Consider the following 22,946-nt stretch of genomic DNA (forward strand, 5'->3'; position numbering starts at 1 on the left):
CTGATTCTAGATCTTGTGCTCAGATAAAGAATAATGCTTTATATAAATGTCCACCCATCTTTTTATTATAATTTCACTAGAAATTGTTTATGTATTTACCTTCCATGAGGGAAGTACAGTAATCAGAAAAATTATATTCTATTGATCCTTACTTAGTGAATGGGCAAGATGGCAGAATGTGGCTGAATAGAGAAAATGCAAATTTCTTTCCTGCTTGTATGTTGGACCTTCTGGAAGCTATCACTAAACAGCCCAATTTTTGATGTGTTTCTATATGATGCCTCTCAAACAGAACTTCTCTCTTCATTCTAATAGTCAAAGTACATAATCGCAACTACATTGATGTTCTCTTCAGTCTTACTTGAAATCTTTCCCAGGGCAAGATCTACTAAGACCTCCCTCCTTTTCAGAACTTCTGTCAAACATCCTTGAACCTAAAGGGAGACCTTATGGTTTAGTTTATTCTTCCCCAATTAGTGTGTAATTGTTTATGTTTAAGACAATCTTACACATCTATTACAAAGTGGTTCATAGGTCTTGACTTAATATACACCAATAATTGGTGTTAAAGTCAATATAAAAGATGTATTGAACCCTGACTCTACTGATAAAATAAGACCATCCTTTAGTGAAATAACATGTACACACACACACACACACACACACACACACACACATATATATATGGGAAGTGTAATTTAATAAAGGAGAAATCCAAAAAACATTCAATGAGAGTTCATAGGAGTGAAAAATGATTTCCATTGGGGATGAGGGGGGGAAATCATGTCAGACACCATGAAAGATGTTTTGGAACTTGAAAGAAGGGAGGAATTTCAACAGTCAAAAATTGAAGGGAAGAGCATACATGCTCCCATTGCAGCATTCTGGATGGTGTCCCCTGTCTTGTCTTTCCTCATTCCAGTCCATTCCACTCAGCTATCAAAATGATCTTCCTAAAATGCACATCTGATCATGTCATTCCTCTATCCAATAAACTCCAGTTAACTCATTATTATACTTTCAAAGTCAGATACAAAAATTCTCCATTTTAAAGCTTTTTATAATCCATTATCTTCCTATCTTTCTAATCTTCTTTTATACACTAGCTACCATTCAGTGATAATGATCTTCTTGCTGTTCCTGGTATAAGATACTCCATTTCCTTGATACTATGGGTTTTTTCCTTAAGTATATTTTTACCAGTTTTTATATCATCATTGTTTTCCCAGTATGCCTCTCTCTCCCTGTCAGAGAGCTGTTCTACATAACAAATAGTATTTAAGAGGAAAAAAAAGGAGATAAAAAATCAGTATAATTGATCAATGAATAGGAAAAAAAATCTGAAATATATATCATGTGTAATACCAGTGAACCTCCTACCTCTGCAAAGGGCTGAGGAGTGGATATATGTTCTCATATCTTTTTTTTATGACTCTGCACATTTTCACTTGCTGCCCCCACATCTGGAATGTTCTCCTTCCTTGTCTCTATGTCCTAGATTCCTTCAAGCCTCAGCTAAAATTCTACCTTCTGAAAGAAGCCTTTCCTTAACTCCTTTAAGTCTAGTGTCTTTCCTCTATTGATTTATTTCAATTTGTCCTATCTATATCTTGTTTGTACAACTATTATTAACTCATTAACAACTTATTAATAAATAACAATTTATTATTAACTTTATATATTAGGCTGTGACCTTTTTGAGGGCAGGGACTATTTTTGCCTTTTTCTGTATATCAAGTACTTAACATACTTCCTGACTCTTAGAAAGTGCTTAATAAATAAATGATGTGGATTTGGCTTGAATTTACTCCAGGTGTGAGAGAGAGTGTGACCAGAAAAGAGATGCTAAAATCAGAACTGGGGATGGTGAATAGTCCAGTTGTCTGTAATATAGGACAGCATGAAATTAGGCTATAAAGCAGATTGCAGCCAGATTGTGAGGGCCTTGGATGTCAGGCTAAGAAATATGTACAGTCATCCCTTCCAAATTACAACTTGTTCCATCGTGGTTTCAATATATATAGTTTCGATGTAGCATAAAAAATTAAATCGAAATTTCTGGGGAGTTTTGCAGAAGGTGCAGATGATACTACAGGCAGAGAAACAGACAGAAAAAGTTTAGAAACTCAGAAATGCATACAATTTATGTATGGTATTACATAATATTAACATTTTTTATCTCTTAATTACATTTATGTGCACAATTTCTTCTCTATTATGAAGGGAGGGCTAAAAAACTTTACATGTATTTTGCTGGGATCTTGAGATTATGGGAGCACTGTGCCCCTAACTCTTACAATGTGGAAGAGATAATCAGATATTATTTAATTGGCAAATATTGACCAAACATCTACTGTGTGCAATGAATTGTGACAGGTGCTATGATACAAAGATAAAAATAATTGTTTTTTAACCAACCAACCTAATAGAGAAGATGACATATGCAAAAATTACTAAAATTATCCCCCCCAAAAGACTAGGAAAAGTGCATGTGATTTGAAAGTTCATGGAGGGAGAAACAATTGAGGGAACTAGAAAATGGAGGTAATGGCATTTGAGCTGGCTCTTGAAGGATTGCTAAGGCTTCACTGGATAACTTTTGGAGAAGGATGGAAAGATATCCTAATCTTAGCAAAGATATAGATGCAGAAACTTTTAGCATAGGTAGAGTTCAAAGTAAAGGAAGCTCAGAGTATAAGAATGGAGATAAGGTTGAAAATTGATGAGGCTGAAAAAGTATAAGAAGGGAGGTAAGTTTGAAAAAGTAGGTTATAGACAAAATGGTCATAAAAACTTTGACCTTTAAGTCAAGATATTTAGAGTTTTTTCTGTGGATAATGGCAGGAATTACTGAAAGTTTTTGAATGGCAAGTGACATTATCAGAGACATTAGAAAGATTAGTTGTTCCAAATTGTTTTCCAGAATTGTTGGACTAATTCACAATTCTGACAACAAAACATTTATGTATCTGTTTTTTTGAAGTTCCGCTAACATTTGTCATTTTCCTTTTTTGGTCAACTTTCTCAGTCTGACTAGTATGAGAGAGAATCTCAAAGTTGCTCTAATTTATGTTTCTCAAATTATTCATGATTTTGAGCATTTTTCATTTGGCTTTCGATAGCTTGCCCCCAACAGTTAATAAACTGAATATTCTTTGATCCAGCAATACTATTATGAAGTTTATATCACAACAAGATAAAAGAAAAAGGAAAGAAAAAGCACATATGTAAAAATATTTATAATAGTTCTGTTTGTGATGGCAAAGAACTGAAACTAAGAGGGTGCTCATTATTTGGGGAATTTGAGCAAATTATGTTATATAAATGTAATTGAGCACTTATCAATTACCCTGTTTATCTCTTGTATGTACATAATTATTTTCATGTTGTCTCTTCTAATAGTTTGTAAGTTGTTTGAAAGCAGGAATTGTTTTTTGCCTTTGTTTGTATTTTCAATGCTTAGCATAATGCCTAGCACATGGTAGGTGCTTAATAATACTTACTTATTATTATAAAATAAGAAACAATTTTGCAGTTTCAGAGAAGCCTTTGATGTAAAGTGAACAGAATCAAAAGAACAATTTATACGTAATAACAGAACAACTTTGAAAGGCTTAAGTTTAACACAATAGAAATTAACTATTTCTATTTAACACAATAGAAAGCCATAATTCTAGATAGTACTATGGAGAAACTGAGTCAAAAAGATCTATTTCCTTTTTGAACAGGAAATTTCCTCTTCTTGTTAATCCTGAACCTTTGATACTCTCTGGAGCTTTAATATATAATTGACTGTCAGATATGATTCATATCTATAATCAAACAGAGCTAAGATTGTTTTTCCCCCTGTTATAATATATATCAGAACAATCTGTGTCCTTTAGGGGATGAGTCTTGACACTGTAATAACTATGTCCCTCCTTTTTCTTTCATAGCAAACTATATATTCAGGGCAGTGAATAAGTTTTATAAGTATAATACTAAATCAACTAATTAATAAATTGATACTGGAACATCTGAGTTACTCTAATAGGATGCAAGCTTGAAAAAATTTTATGGTCAAATTGTAGTATGGGGATAATATTCTCCTAATGGGGGAATTAAACAAAGTGACTATATAAAGATATAATATAAAAGTTTTCTAATTAAATAGAATATAAACTTTGAGAAAACAACAGGATACTTTCTCTGAGAACTATATACACATGTATATGATTACTTCCAAATTTATCTAGCAGGGAAATTTGAACCTTGAGTATGTATGAGAATAATAAGTTCTCAAAATTAGATTAAGGAGTTTACATATAAAATTGTATTAGTAATTATAAAATAAAAGCAAAATTATTTTCTCATTCTTTTTTTTTTAATTCTTATATCAGGTACAGGTTTATTTATTTATTTTAGGTACAGGATTTCAGTAAAGATAGAAACAACAAGCAGTATGCAAAAAAATAGAATAATTTGAAGTTTCAGGTTTGGAGAACCAAATTTAAGAGGTTGCCCTAAATTATATTAATTCTTATTACTCTGAGATTTAAGCAGAATTATCTGGGAATAACTACAAATGATTAAGAACCCAGAGAAGCTGGGCCCCTTTCAAAGATACCTTGAGGATAAGATTTATGACAGAATGTTCAATAGAGGATAGGACCAGACGGGAGACATTTGGGATTCCAACAAAATGTGATGATTAAATGAACGTTGGCTGTGGGTTACCAAACTAGAAGAAGACTTAATATTATTTAATATTGATGATTATCATTATATTGAGTGTTTATTTTGTCTTGTTTATGTTTGTTGCATTTTCTTGGTTACCTCCATCACATGTAATTCTCTTCTTTTAAAATTAGTCTGTTGTAAGCTTTCTAAGTAGTTTGATCTGTTGCTTAATTTACATAATATTGATTATGAATATATGAAAAATATTTCAGATATATGGCTTAAAAATAAGTTATTCATGGGGAATTGGCTATCTCTTCTCTCAGGGACAAAACAAACAAACAAACCAAAAAAAAAAAAAAAAAAAAAAAGAAAAGGAGAATTGAGGGAATTGTGGAAATTGAGTGAACCACACTGACATCTTGTGACTCAATTCTGGAGGTAGTTCAGTTTCTTTTCTATTCAGTTATGGGCCTAATTCAATTTCTGCTTTATGAGAAAACTTTATTCAGTTATGGGTGTTGTGACAAAACTTTATTGCATTATTTGAATCTACCCTTGTATGGTTGGGAAGCTGGACCACTTCTACGTATTGCTTAGAGACTCTTAACTAGAACCTAAGTAATGCTGACCAAAAACACAATCAGATCCAAAGATTGATGCAAAGAGTTTTCTCACAATTAAACATTTAAAACAACCGATATGTCTTACCTGAAAAACTAGCTCTACTAGTCAGGCAGTTATTGTTTCCATATTCCTTTGATTAAATATAGACACTTAAGAGGAGTGGGACATCTATTTTTCTTATTTCAGAAAAATTGAACCTGTTTGTTCTCCCTGTCCTGATTTGGAAAGCCCCTAATCCTTCTTCTAATTAGAAATCAGATTACCAAATTATACATTCTGTTTTGTATCCTGCTTATCTATCTCTCCCTGTTTTCGGGATCCATTGTCAAGCTGAGGAGACCTGGTACTGATTTGCTTTGCAGTTGGCACGCATCGTTTAATAAATTGATATGCTTTAAAGTTCAAACTTTTGTTTCCTCAGTCCTTTCAGATTCCATCCATTACAATGTGATTCTTGTTCAGCCATCCCCCAATTGAAAAGCATTCCTATAGTTTCCAGTTCTTTGATTCTATACAAAGAGCTGCTAGATATGCTAGAAACATATATGAATCTACCTTTCTTTTTTCTTCCCTTTGTCCCATAGTGCCTCATCTTGCTTTCTATACTGATAATATTATCTTCATCTTCCACATGAGAAAATTGAAGCTCAAAGAACTAAAGTGACTTGTTCCAAATTACTCAGTGGCTAAGCATATTTTAAAAAGCCTTTTGGTAGGGCAACTAGAAATATTGATAAAACAATTCTCTGGTCTAAAAACCCTTTTTAGACTTGCTTCTTTCCTAAGAAAATGGATTAAGGGTATAAAATAAAGTTTAACAAAGAGGTATTTGAAACTAGATAATGTTTCACAATGGATAGGCTCTGGATGTGGAACCAGGAACACCTAAGTTCAAATACTACCACATAAATTCACTAATTGTATGACCCCGGACAAGTCAATTAATTTCTATTTGCCTCAATTTTCTCAACTGTAAAATGGGGATAATACCTGCTTCACAGAATTGTTGAGAGGATAAAAAGAAGAATTTTCTAAGAATTTTGTAAACCCCAAAGAATCTAATATAATGTGATATATACATATATGCAAATATATGTATATGTATACATATATGCATACATGTACATACACACTATAAACATATATGCACATATATATGTCCACACACACACACATACAAACACACCAGCTGTTGTTGTTATTGGGATCTCTTCCTTCTCCATCTCCTGAGATAACTGATTTATGACCTATTCTTAGCTATTCAGAAAGGAAGACCTTTGCCTTCTTTGGAGGAGTAGAAAGGAAGATATCTATTAGTAATTATTGCTCTGGAATGTTAATCCCAAATTGTATTTTAATAATTTTTTTCCCCTTGTTCAAGCTTCCTGCAAATGTTAATTCAAATTGTCTTGAGGGACGATTGTCTTTAGGAGTTACCCTAAAATATGGTAGAACCATGCCATTTTAAAGATATCTCTCTCTCTAAGCTAGAAATGGCTTGGATATAGAATAAGATCAACTTAAATTGTTTTTTGATAGAAGTGCTTAAATTGAAGTATATAGTATTAATATGTATTTTTTCTTAACAGTGCAGAACTTGGATTTAAACCCCAGCCTCCTTCATCTAAGATCAATGATCTTTCCAGCCTATAGTGTTGACAGTATTAACCAAGCAAACTATAGCAATTACATAGAAATTGTAATGGTCAATTATAGAAAACAGAACTTCTGACCAATTTTGGAGATAATAAGTTTGTAATGATTTACATCATATTTGCAGTTCTGTTCCATGCCATGCTGAAGTGAATTACAAAACATTCCATGCACAGATATATTCTTTAAATACAAGCAAATAAGTTAGAATTCAATGGTCAGAAAGTATTTCATTGCTCTTAAATCCTCTGAGGAAACTTTAAAGCTCCAGACTTTTCCCACTATATAAAAAAAATTTCCTCCATGGAGGAAAGACTTTCTAAAGATAGAAGTCTTCCTTTAGAAAGCTTCTATCAACAACCAGCAAACACCTGGATCAAAGATGTAATCATTAGAGAGTTTTAGGGAGCATTAATTTGTCCCTTAATAACCCAAATCTGAAGAATTTAGAGCCACATTTTAATAAAGAAATATAGTACTGAATTTCCTGTAAATGAATAAACCAAAAATAATTCGTGAAATCCCAAGAAAAGTAAACATTTGACATCCCTATATCAGTTCCTACATAGGATAGTGAAATGCCTGTACTTCTTTTTATTTTTAGTTTATTTGTTTTTAATACACATTATTTTATGAATTATGTTGGGAGAGAAAAATCGGAGCAAATGGGAAAAAACATGGGAGAGAGAAAAAAACAGAAAAAAGAAGTGAACATAGCATGTGTTGATCTACATTGTCTCCTTAGTTCTTTCTCTGGCTGCAGATGGCATTTGCTGTCCAAAGTCTATTGGGATTCCTTTGGATCACTGAACAATTGAGAAGAGCCAAGCCTTTCATAATTGATCATCACACTTTCTTTCTGTTATTGAGTACAATGTATTCCTGGTTCTGCTTGTTTCACTCAGCATCAGTTTATGTAAATCTGTCCAAGCCTTTTTATCATTTTTTATAGAACAATATTATTCCATTACCTTCATATGCCACAAAGTGTTCAGCCATTCCCCAATTGATGGGTGCCCACTCCTTTTCCAATTCTTTGCTACCACAAAAAAAGCTGCTACAAACATTTTTGCACATGTGGGTCCTTTTCCCTCTGTTATGATTTCCTTGGGATACAGACCTAGTAATGAATGCCTGTATTTCTTAAATGGATTTCAGCAAATATTTCTACCCGTTGACAAAGCATTTAAGCTGGAAAAGTACTTTGCAAACCTCTAATCCCAAACCCCCATTTTCCAGATGAAAAACAAAGGCTTAAAAAAGTTAAGTAAAATATTAATCTGAATGCAAATTGAAGCATGCTATTATTCTACTTACTTTATTTTTTTCATGTCTTTTTTTTTTTCTTTTGGCCTGTTTCTTCTTTCACAACATGACTAATAGGGAAATATATTTTACACAACTTCATATATATATATATATATGTATGTATGTATGTAATCTATGTCAAATATCAAATTGCTTATTATTTTGGGGTGAAGTTAAAAAATTTGGAACTGAAAAATTAAAATAAAATGAACATTGAAATTGTCTTTATATATAATTGGGAAAAGATAAAATATTTTAAAAAAAGGTTAGCCATTTATCCTGAATCTCACAGTCAGCCTATGGAGCAGTGTAGCCCAGTCAATACTTTTTCTACTAAATTTTATTTGGGAAAAGCAGAGTGGTAACTCTTGGACTCTTCTGCCACAAAAGGAGAGGCAGGAGACTGTTTCAGATATAGATCCTAGAGAAGAAAATGGCATGTAGAAAGATACGGCCTTTTCTGAAGGGGTGTGTGTGTGTGTATGTGTGTGTGTGTGTGTAAACTTCTTAGTGGGAATATAGTTCTTCCTAAATTTGGGTCAAATGAGCACATGGCAAATGAAATAAAGAATTACCTATGTTTTATATTGCTATCATCTCAAGAATGCAATATTGGGGGAGGCTTACATTGTCTCTTTTATGTTTAGGACAATGCATAGAGGTTCATGAGAAGTAAAGGAAAGAGAAAATGTGAGAGGATTCTAGATTTAAATCTGGAAGGAACCTTAGAGATCATATAATCCATTTTACAGATGAAGAAACGCAGAAAGGTTGTGACATGTCCAAAGTCACATATGTAAATGACAAAGTCAGGATTTCAACCCAGGTCCTCTGAGGAGGTATGTCTAGAAAATACACACAGCAGCCAGAGCTCTCTCCACTATACAACTTTGAACTCAGTAAGAAAGGACTGTTTTCCCTAGTTCACATAGAAACACTAAATATTTAATCTTTTGGAAAATCATGATCCTTATATAAGTGGCTTGAAAATGATAGATACTCAATAATCATCAATTGATTTCAACTGAATAAAAGCAAAAGGATAAATGTAGGAGGGAGTAAAGAGAATAGAATCATGTACTACAAATATAAATGGAGAAAATGGGTGATCTATGGCATTTTCACCTTCTGTGATTAGATTCTTGATAATAACAAGAAAATCTTAAATCCACATAGCATGTTCCTTTCAAAGAGCCCATATTATTCTTATTTTTCTTTATAATATTCTGATGATATAGGTTTTGTTATTACTATTTTGTAAATGGAGTGGCTAGTTCAGAGTCACATGGCTTAGCTTTCAGTTAGTTGAGTTTAGAATCAAATTGCTTGCCTCTGGTTAGTGTAATATTACATAGTCAGAATAATGGTATATCATAGCATTAATGCCTCCTTTTAGAGACATCCATAGGACATAATGAATTGAATTCATTTTGGTATTTTTTTTTCAGCAGCTCTAGAACTATTGGTTTTTGCACTCCAGGCAAAAAGCACAAAATATACTCTTAATTGAAATAGGTTATATGTGTGACAGAGACCCCAGGACACCATAAGTTTGTTTTTGAGATGAAAGTAAGGAACAAGACAAAGCCAGTTGGAAACTCACTTAAGTGATGGATGTTTGGAGGAAGAAATCATCTCCTTTTAGCTTTATGTAAAAAAGTTGCTCACTCATCTATAAAAGTGATTTTTCTAAATTAAATTCCAGTGGCTTTCTTCCACCTCAAGAATCAAATATAAAACCCACAATTTGGTTTTTAAAGCTATCCATAACCTGACTCTTCCCACTTTTCCAGTCTTTCCTCTACATACTCGAGGACCCTTTAACACAAGATACTCCATCTCTCACCTCTAAGAATTTTCCATCATGGCTGTCCCTCATGCCTAGAATTCTCCTCCTCTGCCCCATTTCCACCTCCTGGCTTCATAGGCTTTCTTAAACTCAGCTAGCCTTTTTGTAGTGGCAAGTACTGGAAACTGAATGGTTGCCCATCAATTGGATTTTGGCTGAATAAGGTTATGTGAATGCTATGGAATATATTATTGTTCTATACGAAATGATCAGCAGGATGATTTCAGAGAGAGACTTATATGAATTGATGCTATGTGAAGTGAATAGAACCAGGAGGATATTATACACAGAAATAACAAGATTAACTCTGATGGAATTGACACTTTTCAACAGTGAGGTGATTTAGGCCAATTCCAATAGATTTGTGATGTAGAGAGTTATCTGCATCCAGAAAGAGGACTATAGGGATTGAAAGTGGATCACAACATAGCATTTTTACCTTTGTTGTTGTTGTTTGCTTGCCTTTTTCTCACTTTTTTCCCCTTTTGATCTGATTTTTCTTGTGCATTGTGATAAATGGGAAAATATGTATAGAAGAATCGCACATGTTTACTATATATTGGATTATTTGGTATCTATGAGAGGGGGTGGGAGAAGAGAGGGAGAAAAATTTGGAACACAAGGTTTTGCAAGGGTAAATTTTGAAAACTATTTTTGCATGTATTTTGAAAATAAAAACTTATTACTTAAAAAAAAACAGCTAAAATTCCACCTTTCCTGGTCCCTTTAATGTCTTTCTTCTGAGATTATGCACAGTTTGTTCTGTATATCTTGTTTGTACACAGTTCTTTGCATGTTGCCTCTCTCATTAGATTGTAAACTCTTTGAGGGGAAGGATTGATTTTATCTGTCTTTATAAATCCTAGTGCTTCAGCACAATACCTGCACATAGTAGGTATCAATAAATAATTATTATGAGTAGTGATGGTTGAGCTGAGTTTTGAAAGAAACTGAGTATTCTAAGAGGTAGAGGTGAGGAAGGAGTGTTATTTCAAGTATGAGGGACACATACATTTCAAAGATTATTCACTCACTAAACTCTGGATATATTCAATCATCTCTCTACCCCTTTCTGCATTCTTTTTCCATAAAGGTAATTCCTAGAGACTAAACCAAACAATCAATAAACATTTTTAAAGCACTTACTATGTGCCAGACACAAATGCTGTACCTGTCATCACAAATGTTGGAATAAAAGAAAATCAGTATGTGGGTGTACTGTGCCTCAGTTTCACCAGCTAGACAGAAATAGGTATCTCCTATTTCTATATAATACCTAAAATTCCAAATCATCCTCATCCCTATTCCCAAAGCTGATTTTCACCCAAATAGACATCCTGGATCTTCTAAATATCTGCATCTGAAGGTTTGAAATGAATACCTCTTCCTTCTCTCCCCCCTCTCACTGATTGTATGTATTAACTCATGACATCTAATAATCCCTCAAGTTGCATGGTATAATAGGAGGAATCATCATGGATTCATTGGCTCTATAGGACCTGAATCAAAATTCTGCCTTTGACACTTAGTTTTTTGTATGACCTTGAGCAAATGTCTAAAAGCATTCAATTACTTTAAGAGGCTGCATGATACAGTAGAAAGTAGTATTAGCTTAATACTTCTTCAAGGGTTCTGGAGTCAAGGGTTCTGGATTTAAATCCTGCTTCTAATGCTTATACTTAAATGACAGATGTATGATATAATGGAAGAGTAGCAATCCTAGAGTCAAGAAGACTAATTTTCTGAGTTTAAATCCGGTCTCAAATTCTTACTAGCTGTGTGATCCTGGGTAAGTCACCTAACCCTGTTTGTCTCAGTTTTTTCATCTGTAAAATGAGCTGGAAATGGCAAACCAATCCAGTATCTTTGCCAAGGAAATACCAAATAAGGTCATGGAGTCAGACATGATGGAATGACTCAACAACAACTGGTGGATAGAAGTAATTATTACTGAATGGGACTGCTTCAGTACAGACCTAAGTCCCTTATTATTTTTCAAATTTTACATTAGCCTTATGTCCTTTAAGGCCTTATTGTTAAAACAAAAGAGTCCAAGATGGTTCCTTCCAAAGTACCAATGAAGGACTCACAGGCACTAGATTTGAAATTTTGTTGGACCCCAGGCCTAAACTCACCAACTTTTTGTTTTGATTTGCAACTCAGAAGGTTTGAATGTTCATTCCCTGAGCTAGGATCTCTAGAGAGGAATAACGGGCACTGGGCTGATTCCAGCAATAAGCTATAAGGACAAACTAGGCCTGGTAGCAAAAATAGAATGCATTGACTTTATTAGGTTCTAATGAGTGCCAATTCCCACCAGCAAACTGGAAGGTGACTTTAATTGCATCATTAGTGAGGACTACTTCATTACATTTCTGGAAAGCTTCCATTTTCCAGTCCTGGGCTAAAATATTCAATAATGATGAGCTAATAAGTCTTTGTTAATGTAAATTCCATTCTCCAAGAATGGATAAGTAGTGATTTCAGAGGTAGCATCTGAATTCAGATCTTTTGTTTGTCTTTCCACTGAACTACATTAATTTTCCTACCTTCTCATTCCATTCCATTCTATTCGTTCTGGGAGATTCCCTAGTCACTAAGATAAATAGCAAACTAAGATATTTGGATTTTATTCTGTTGGTATTGTAGGATTGTAGAAGATTTTAAGAAGGCTAAAGTCATGAAGAAAGTAGTATTTTAGGATGATTATTTTGGTAGTGGTAAAATTCATGTGACAGAAGTTATAGTTTTCAGAGACAATCTTTTTTTGTTTCATAAACTAAAATGACTTTGATCATGATCATTATGCTCATTTTCATAAAAGAAAATGAAAAAAAAAAAGAAATTAAGACTGTAACCAGATGGAATAGAGAGAACTAGAAGTAAGAAGGGTAAAAGAAAAGAAACACTTGAAAAGCAGAAGAGAACTGTCAGGATAGTGAAGTAGAGGAATCTTCCTGCTCAGGAGTGAAAACATTTTAACTGAAATCCTGGAAAAATCCCTCCTCCCTCCCACACTCCCAATCAAAGCACCAAGAACAGTGTTGACTCCACCCAAAAGCAGAGTGAATCTCCATGGGGAGAAAAGGGAAGAGTCATTTGAGACTGAGAGAAAACAAAAAAGGACTTGTTTTCACACATGCCTAACAATACAAGAAAATGGCTTCCTTTTCTTTAAATCAATTATTCCATTGTGGAATTCCTTCCACTTTCTAACTAAAAGCCCTTTCTTCCAGACCCTTTTTTTTCCTGGCACAAGGCTGGAGATCTGAATGTCTCCACCTTTAGGACTGGATAAATAATTTTTTTTCTAATAGCAATCTTTATGGAAATTGGAAGTGTGCTGTGCCTTCCTCCAATCTGAGTTTTAGGGGCATTATTTGTGGTTGATTAATACAAAAATCATGTAGACACCTGCTGACCAATATATTCACCCTCCTGGGACTGATTAGCAGTTGGAAATTTTTGTCCATACTCATTAGCCAGTCCAAAAGATGCTATTAAATCCCAGTGCCTGCTGTGTTATTATAGCCTCCACATATCCTCGGCCAATAAGCAAATTCATATTTCTAATTAACTTCTTTTAGTTTCTCTGCCCTATTTGTTTTTGCTACCAGTTATACATTGTGGCTTATTATTATTATTTGATACTCCTCTGGAACCTGCAGCTCACAAGCCAGATGTTTTCAAATAGTTTCTGGGGACAATAATCTATTTGGATAGTGCTGATACCTCCACCACTCCTGTGGTCCTGCTGCCTCCTAAGCATGCTGACTGGTTAGAACATACCTTCTGTCTGTTGGGTAGAGTTCTACGGTGACCACATCTAAGGAGTTCCAAGCAGAAATAGTCAAGCCATTATAGAGACACAGCATGCCTATCATCATGGATTCACTGGTACCAAACCACAGGAAAAAGCAGCTAATCCCAGAAAGCACCATGGAGCCACCTAATAAGAAACCACACAAGAGGCAGTCAGATAGTTTGTTTCCTTAAAGCAGATATATTTAGCATTCGATATAGCAAAGTCCCATTACTTAGTACTCTTTTTTGTTTTAAATAATATTTTATTTTTCCACAAATATATGTAAAGAACATTTTTACATTCTTTTTAAAAGTTTTGAGTTCTAAATTCTCTTCTTTTCCTTCCTTCTTTCTCCATGAGATGGCAAACAATTTGATATGTTACATATGTCTCTATATTAGTCATGTTGTAAAAGAAGACACAGCCCAAAAAAGAAAAGAAATGAAAAAATAGAGAAAATGAAAAATGGTATGCTTGATTTGCATTCAAATTCCAATGATTCCTTCTCTGGAGGTGAATAGTATTTTTCATCATGAATCCTTTGGCATTGTCTTGGATCATCATGTTGCTGAGAATGGCTAAGTCATTTCCAGTTGATAATTATATAATAATACTATTACTGCAAACAATGTTCTTCTGATTCTGCTCACTTCACTTTGTAATGGTTCACGTAAATTTTCCCAGGTTTTTTTTTTTTTAATCAGCCTGTTCATAACAATAGGCTCTTGATAAATGCTAATAGACCATCTGAATCCTTGCTAAGCACAAGAAGAAGCTTTTTAGCTTTTGAAGGCAAGGACTTTCATGGTACCATGACAAAAACCATCACTACTAGCTCATATTCACATTCTGTATAATGTTGAATAATGAGCCTGTAAGGTTGGTAGTGCTAAAAATATTGTGAGTCTGTTATGTCATCAACATAGGAACTTTCTCCATCAATACAGACCATACTGTGACTTCATAGGTAAATTCCAGGGAGTCACCTGAGACACATTAAAGGATTTGTCAAGGATTACATAGCTCCTAAATGTCAGAGGCATCCAAATTTTCCTGACTTCCAGCTCTGTACTCTACCTACTATACAATGTTGCCTTTACTATACATAAGTATCATCATCTCTATTTTAAAGAAGGAGAATCCGAGGTTCAGAGAGATCTTGTTCAGTCACGTCTGATTCTTTGCAACCATTTGGGATTTTCTTGGCAACGATACTGGAGTGTTTTGCCATTTCCTTCTCCAACTCATTTTATAGATGAGGTAACTGAGGTTGGGGTTGGGAGGCAGAGGGAATGGAGATTAGAGATTTGTTCCAGGATTAATCACACACCTAATAAAATGTCAGATCTGGGAGTTTCTGACTCCTAGAAGTATTCTTATTATATTCCATGCCCCATTGTAAATCATTGACTTGACCTAGCAGGATAGTGAGCAGGAAGAACGTTTACTTTGCCCAATCAACTGGATTTCAGACATGGAAACTATGAAATGAGTATTATAAATTTCTTAGTTATTTAAGTGGAAAAAATACATGTTGGTTTTATGTAATTAGTTTTTTAGTTGGTAATAAGAACTGCTCCTATAAAATGGAGTTAAATAGGTTATCAGGCTACAGTTAAACATCTATGGAAAGGATGTCTTTTTACCTCCAAACATTTTATTTCCAAAGGAAAAAACTGAGCATCAGCTAAACTGTAAGAGCAGTTTCTTCATTTTATGTAATCTAGACAAACACATACATACCTAGCATGGTTAAGCGTCCGATCCTGTCCATCAACAACGCAGATACAATGTTTCCTGGCAATACTGCCAGTGTACCCAGAAAATTAACAAAGTAAATCCAGTAGGCGCTGTAGTCATCATCAAAGCTAATCTGACATCCAGTCTTAGTGTTTGAAAATGAGCAGTTTTTAAATTCGCTGTCAATGAATTTATATGGCTCAAAATCTGTGAAGGAGAGAATAGAGGTGATTACATATCACCTAATTGTCGAATAATTAGGAAATATGACAAGAATTAAGACTATTGGGATCGTAAGCCTCCTGAGTGTAGCTGCTGTTATTTACTCATTTCAGTCCTGTCTGACTCTTTGTGATCCCATTTGGGATTTTCTTGGTAAATATACTGGAGTGATTTGCCATTTCTCTCTCCAGCTCATTTTACAGATAAGGAAACTGAGGTAAATAGAGTTAAGTTACTTGCCCAGGGTCATACAGCCAGTCTGAGGCTGGATTTGAACTCATGAAGATAAAAATTCCTGATTCTAAGACCAGTGGAGATAGGAACCATGTTTTCTACATTTTTGAATTAACCATAATGCCTTGTATAAGCAGATACTTGTTAATAATAACTCATCATCTGCATAGGACTTTAAGGGTGGCTTACAAAGTATTTTCCTCACAACTTGAGAAATATATTTTTATGTGCTTATTTGTATACATGTTACCTCCCCCCATAGAATGTAAGCTTCTGAAGGCAAGAGATTTTTTTTATTTTTTTGTGTCAGTGACTAGAATGGTATTTGGTACAAAGAAGGTGCTTAATAATTATGTGTTGACTGATTGAAATCTATATATCTTTATTTTATAGATAAGAAAACTAATTCACAGAGAGGTTATGTGATTTTTCCAGAGTCACAAGGCTAATAAGTTTCACAAACCAGAATTAAACCTAGGTTTCCTAACTCCAATCCCAGAGCTTTCTCCAATCAAGCCAAACTGTCTCTAATATTTATTGACATAATAAATGAATTCAGGAAGACTATTTGTCTCTCTCTCTCTCTTTTTTTGAACCAATTCTTACCATTTTTAGCATGTTTTAAATAATTTTTGCCATGTTTTGTCATTAACTGTCATTACTCTTATTTTTTTCTTGATTGTTTTGTTCTTTTTGAATCATGTTAATATTGTATTTCTAATAGCACCAAACACCATCTAGTTAATGGAAGCTACAATTTATTTCAAAATGTAAGATTGTGGGCTATATTTATCATTTTGTGGGAATTTGAGGCAAAGAAGTTGTATGATAATAAAAGTATGTATTGATATAACATTTTAAAGTTTGCAAAGTCCTTTATACAAGTATCTCATTTTATCATCATAACTCTTAGAAAGAAGTGTTATTATTATCTCCATTTGATGTTAAATTTGAACTCAGGAATTCTTGATTCCAGGTCCAGCCACAGAGCTGCCTGATTGTTCTAATCATACAATGAATCCTTAATGTAACTTGAATTGGAATTTAATATCTATTTATTTTTGTAACTTCCTCAATATCTAGTACATTTCATAGGCAAAAAATAGTTATTGACTAAGTAAATGAATTCACATTTAGGGAGAGAAAAAATGCTTACTATGTGAAAGGCATTGTGTTGAGTGTTTTAGAAATATTTAGGTGTGAGACAGCTAGTTGTCACAGTGGATAGAGTGTAGGACCTGAGTTCAAATCCCACCTCAGATACTTAAAAATAGTTGTATATCTTGCAAGTCACTTAATCCTATTTGCCATTCAAAGGGGGAAAGAGAGAGAGAGGAGAGAGAGAGAGAGAGAGAGAGAGAGAGAGAGAAGAGAGAGAGAGAGAGAGAGAGAAGAGAGAGAGAGAGCAACAAAAAAAGAAATATTAGATGAAATCAGCTGAATCTAGAGCTCAGTATATCCTTTGGATCATCCAGAAAGTTCTGCTCATCAAGTAATCAATCAATAAAGTTATTAAATACCTACTCTGTAGGACATTTTGCTATTGTTTTTATTGTCTGACTCTTTGTGACCCTATTTGGAGTTTTCTTGGCAAAGATACTGGAGTGGTCTGCCATTCTCCAGTTCATTTTACAGATGAGGAAACTGAGACAAACAGGATTAAGTTGTCTATTAAGTGTATGCAGCCAGATTTAAATTTAGGTCTTCCTGATTTCCTGGAGTAGTGCTTTATCTACTGAATCACCCAGCAATCCTTTGTGCAACTATAAATGCAACTAATAAAACAATTCCTCTCAGGTGCTTACATGTCAAGCATTTAACAATTGTCAAGTACTGCTAGTTCTGTTTCTGTGGCCTTGGATACCTCCCTTTAGTTGCTCACATTTGGCCTGTATCCTGTCAACAGAGTTAAGGGGTAGGTAAGAATGAGCAGTCACAAATTTGGACTCATTTTCCTTCATGTTAACTCACAGTGGGCTCTTCCTTTTCTCTTCCTGAGAGTACGGACAAGTGAGCAGAGTCTGCTTTAATTTTCTTCTAGGTTAGGGCTGTCACATAGTACTCATTCCTGCTAGATCCCAACCTAAATATTTTTCAGGCTCCCCAGAGGGACAAACAAAAAAGTAGATAACACCCACACTTTCATAGAATCATGGATGTAGAGCCTGAAGAGACTTTAAAAGCCACTTAGCATAACCCCTTCATTTTGTAGATAAGGAAATTGAGGATTAGAAAAATAAAATGATTCCTCTATGGTCACATGTATAATAATTATGATCTGGCATTTGAACTGGAGCTTTGATTCCAACTTTCCCCCCTAAATCATGCTGTTGACTTCTGCTACAAAAGAAGAAAGATGTATTACACCCTAAGCAAATTCAGGCTAAGAAAACCTGGATTTACAAAAGCAGATAAATTATAAACAAATTCTCTGCTTTTCAAAAGGATTCATAATATGACTTTTAAGTACTGAACTCTCCAACACTATGTAGAATTATTAATGAAAAATTAATTCACACTCAACTTTTTAGAAACACACCTATTAGGTAAAGTGAGATACAACTATAAGACAAATATACTTGTAATAACTTTGGCAATAAGATGGGAAACTCACCCTGACTCTTTGAATTTGTTTCAAGTGTTATCATTATCTGACACATATCCCTTATTCCCACATTAGTTATATGCATAGAGCTTATAATGATTATTGTAGACCTGCCAAAATGGCCTGTTTTTGATGGCAATGGTGAGTGACATACCTGTGTTTTCAAATTTTGTGTCAATAAATGTACAGTTCCTGAAGTAGGTGTTCAGGGAGGTCACATCTTCAAAGTGACAGTTCTTAAAAATGGAGTCTTTAAAAGTTACAGATTTGAACTTCATCCCTATGAACCTGATAGGATACAAAAGAGATTCAATCGATGACCTTGGCCCATGGGAGATAAAATTAGGTCAAAAAGACTCATCTGGAGTAGAAGTTTACTGCCAGATTATTATCAGTTCCTGATTATTCAGGAGTCAAAATATTAAATTTTAAGATTTCCCCAGTTTCTTTCCTTTCTCCCTTGCCTGCTTCTTGACCTTATAACAGCATACTTCAACAGCTTCTTCTTTCACCAGAAAAAAAAGAAATAAAACATAAACATCAATATATTATTTCTTACCAGCAGTCTGATGAATGAACTTGTTGGAAAGAAGAATGCAGGACTTGGTTAAAATCCAGGTTTGGGTTTTATCTTTAGATTTCAGTCATTAAGACTTTTACCATGGATACTCAAGCATTATTTGGTTGAGGGATCATCTCTCCATTATATGTCCTTTTTGACCCTAATTAAAAGTTCTTTTACCATTGAATGGAATGATAGTACAATATAGAAAGAGTCTACTTAAACAGAGATTTTTAACCTGAGATCTGTGAACTGGTTTTAAAAATATTTTGATAATTGCATTTCAATATAATTGTTTCCCTTTGAAATTTTGTACATTTAATTTAAGCATGGGCATCACCAGGTTATTAAAAGATTTCATGACACACAAAAATTAAGAGTCCCTCATTGCCTCTAAAAGAGCACTGTTTCATATTTATGATTTCAGGCTTTCCTGCAGGAAGGAAATAAAGATTCTGACCTCTCTTAGGGTTTGAGAGGCATTACAGACACAGATGCTTCCAGCCACATTTTCTTTTTCAGTATTAATGATTTGACTCTGTGCATCAAAGAGGAAGGTGATAAACCAGAACATTATGAAAAGTAAGTAGAACGATGAAACCAATTGAAAATATGCTTGGATGGCACTGATGGGAATGCTGGACAGATGGTAGCAATAATGTTATCATAATATTCTGAATGAGTCTTTCATTCGCACCAGGTAACAGAGACTTAGGTGCCCCATGGGATCAACAATTGTTCCTTGTTAATTTTCAGAATGCATATAAAAGCACAAGGGTTTACTGAGAGGGAGATGTCTTTCCCCATCTCTTTACAAATGCAGAGACTGGGGTACTAGTAGTTAAGGTCTTGTCAATATTAACAAGGTTATACTGCCCCTATCAACAGAAGAAAATGTAAAGAATGAAGTTGACTTAAAAGTATTTCATTTACCAATTTGTATTTCTTTTTAAAGACAAGTCAGATCTAGTGCATATTCCTTTCTCAACTATCATTTGGCTTAATTTTCTTTTGAAAATGTATTTTAGCCTAATAAATGAAACTGGAGCCTTGCTACTTCTCCAAGGCATTTTTATTTGGAAGTGATCAGTTCCAGGGGCAGAGGGGATCATGATGAAGCTACAAAATGGCACTAAATGGCCTTGCATTTTCAGGAGACCATCAATTTTTTGAAATGAAATTGGATTTGGAATGGGGAAGCTGTTTTTTATTATTATTTATAATTATATTATTATTAAAAAATAAGTTGAGCTCATATTTTAAATTTCTCTGCATTGCACAAAATCCTGTAATCCCATCTACCTTCAAATGTGTATATTTTAAATAAAGTATCCCAACACTATTAATTGGGTCATCTGTGGGATTACTGATGAAAACTCTTAATTTTTTAGTTCTGCTTATGATCTTCATGGACATTACAGAATACAAGATTCCATGAAGATATTGACTGGGTACTATACACAGTTACAATCTAAAAAAAGTAGAATTCTCATCCAAGGAGGATACAGAGTAATAAGATTTATAAACATCATTCATTAATTTATACTGGTTAAATAAGATAGTTTTTAGGGCTCTCAAGGATTGGAAGTCCAGGTGGTGGTCAATAATATCCTACAGACAAGGAATTCTTCATCTTTTCCTATATCATGATCCACCCTTTTGGCACTTTGGGGAAGTCTTAGAATAGTAATATTTTATCCAAAAGTATTTTATTTTTCCAAATACATCTAAAGATAATTTTCAACATTTATTTTTGTAAAATTTTGTGTTCCAAATTTTTCTCCCACCCTCCCTTATCTCCCCTCCTCAAGACAACAAGCAATCTAAGTTAAATATGTGCATAGAATAGTATTTTAAAATTAGAAAATAATTGGTTGTAAAGGAAAACAAAAGTTAGTGAAATAAATTTTTGCTTACTAAAATAATTTAATTAGTAAAAATAATTCTTTTTCCCATTCAAGTTCACATATCCTCCATAATCTATCAAGGACTCCTTAGAAGTCCTTAGAAGTGGACCACCATGTTAAAAAGTATAGTTATAGGACAACAAAGTTGACCCTATATTGAGCAAATAATAGTTCCTCTTGCCTCACATAGCTAGGTCAGACTGTTTTTACTGGATTCTTAATCTTTTTTTTTTCATTTAGTCCTCAAGATAAGGGATAGTGAAAAAGTTCTAGAGAAAAGAGTGCTTAGAACCCCTTCCTACCTTTCAGTCTTGTTTAGTTCTGAGGTATAGAATAGGAACTCTCCCCAATTATCTCAGATCTTTGCTTTTCCATTTTCTCAAATGAGAAGATTTAAATTGTCCCCTGTCTTTGCTGATTGAATGCAAATATAAGTTATTATGGTGGTCATATGGACAGCATATCTTAGAACTATCTTGAATATGTTTCTATCTCTAAGCCAGAATGAAATTGAACTCTCTTAAAAAGACAGTTCTCAACCTTTATCTTAAAAATATCTGGAGGTCAATTATATAGTTTATGTAATCTGGACCAGGGTGATTAGTGTTACATTTACAACCCTTGTAATTCACTGGGAAATTCTTCCAACTATCTAACTTAAACTTCTTGGCTATAACTTAATACAATATCCTTCTTCCACCTCCCACTTTAGTAGAAAGTGAAAAACACCAGATGGATATATATGTGTATGTGTTCTATTTCTCTTCCTATTTGTGCCCTTTTAGACTTTGTCCAAATCTTTCTTTACTTTTTTATGACTGGTACACACACACACACACACACACACACACTTCATAAATTAAATGGAAAAAAAAAGAGATACCTCCCATAGCTACCTGCTTTATTAAGACTAGCTATAAGCTCTAACATTGAGCACAATAAAGTCATGTTTAGAAACTAAAAAGAATATTCAGCATTCACTTATCATATTGCCTTAGCAACCTTACAATTCCTTTCCCAGATTGGTAGTGATTGTATAAATGATTGTACTTAAACGTTTCTAGACCTGCCATTCTCGTATTCTATACTGGTGTGGATCTGATTTTCCAAGGTGAAGTTGAGAGTAAAATTGGCCACTTTTTCTCTGCCAATGTTTTTCACTTGGGCAGCATATTCATCAGACTGCAGATGCTTAATGACATCAGGGAACCAGACAGACAATCCATAGTACCTGTGGAAACATAGAAAACCTTTCTCGTTAAGCACTCCAGTGCAAGAGAGTCAATATGCAGAGTCAGTGAGATCAATAATTTCTTAAAGAAGGATCCTCTTTCTTCATTTTAAAAATAAAACAAAACAACTGATGCTCACAAAAGGGAAATGATATATCCAATATCATATGAGCAACAAATAAACAGGCAGGATTCAAACCCAGTCTTTCTGACTTCAAATCTAGCCCATTTCCATTGTACCCCACTGCTATCACCTAAGGGTTTCCAGTGATGATTGTATATTCTCATATTCTTGATGATTACCCAAAATATTCAGAGTTAAAAAGACCTTTCAAGGAGTCAAGGAAAGGAGATATATCTTATATCATCTAAGACTAATAATAATAACTAATATTCACTTGATAAGTGCTTCTCTGATTCTCACAGCATCCTGTAAGGTAGGCACTACAACTGCTATTGTTTCCATTTTATAGTTCAGGAAACCAAGGTTCAGATTGGTGATTAACTTGTGCATGGTCATAAGGGTAGTGGTGAAGTTTGCAT

General features: G+C 34.0%; 1 protein-coding gene across 1 annotated transcript in view; it reads right to left on the reverse strand.

The window, feature by feature from the left end:
- SV2C (synaptic vesicle glycoprotein 2C) overlaps positions 1-22,946 on the reverse strand; it is a 272,898-nt gene that overhangs the window by 21,317 nt on the left and 228,635 nt on the right. Inside the window, exons 9-12 of the mRNA XM_051992047.1 lie at positions 22,238-22,402; positions 18,857-18,990; positions 15,645-15,848; positions 13,886-14,045 (exon numbers count right to left, since the gene is read on the reverse strand). Of these exons, the coding sequence (XP_051848007.1) occupies positions 13,886-14,045; positions 15,645-15,848; positions 18,857-18,990; positions 22,238-22,402 (663 nt within the window). The remainder of the gene's footprint in view (positions 1-13,885; positions 14,046-15,644; positions 15,849-18,856; positions 18,991-22,237; positions 22,403-22,946) is intronic.

This window comes from Antechinus flavipes, chromosome 1 (assembly GCF_016432865.1).
Source record: "Antechinus flavipes isolate AdamAnt ecotype Samford, QLD, Australia chromosome 1, AdamAnt_v2, whole genome shotgun sequence".
In the NCBI taxonomy this organism is placed as follows: domain Eukaryota; kingdom Metazoa; phylum Chordata; class Mammalia; order Dasyuromorphia; family Dasyuridae; genus Antechinus; species Antechinus flavipes.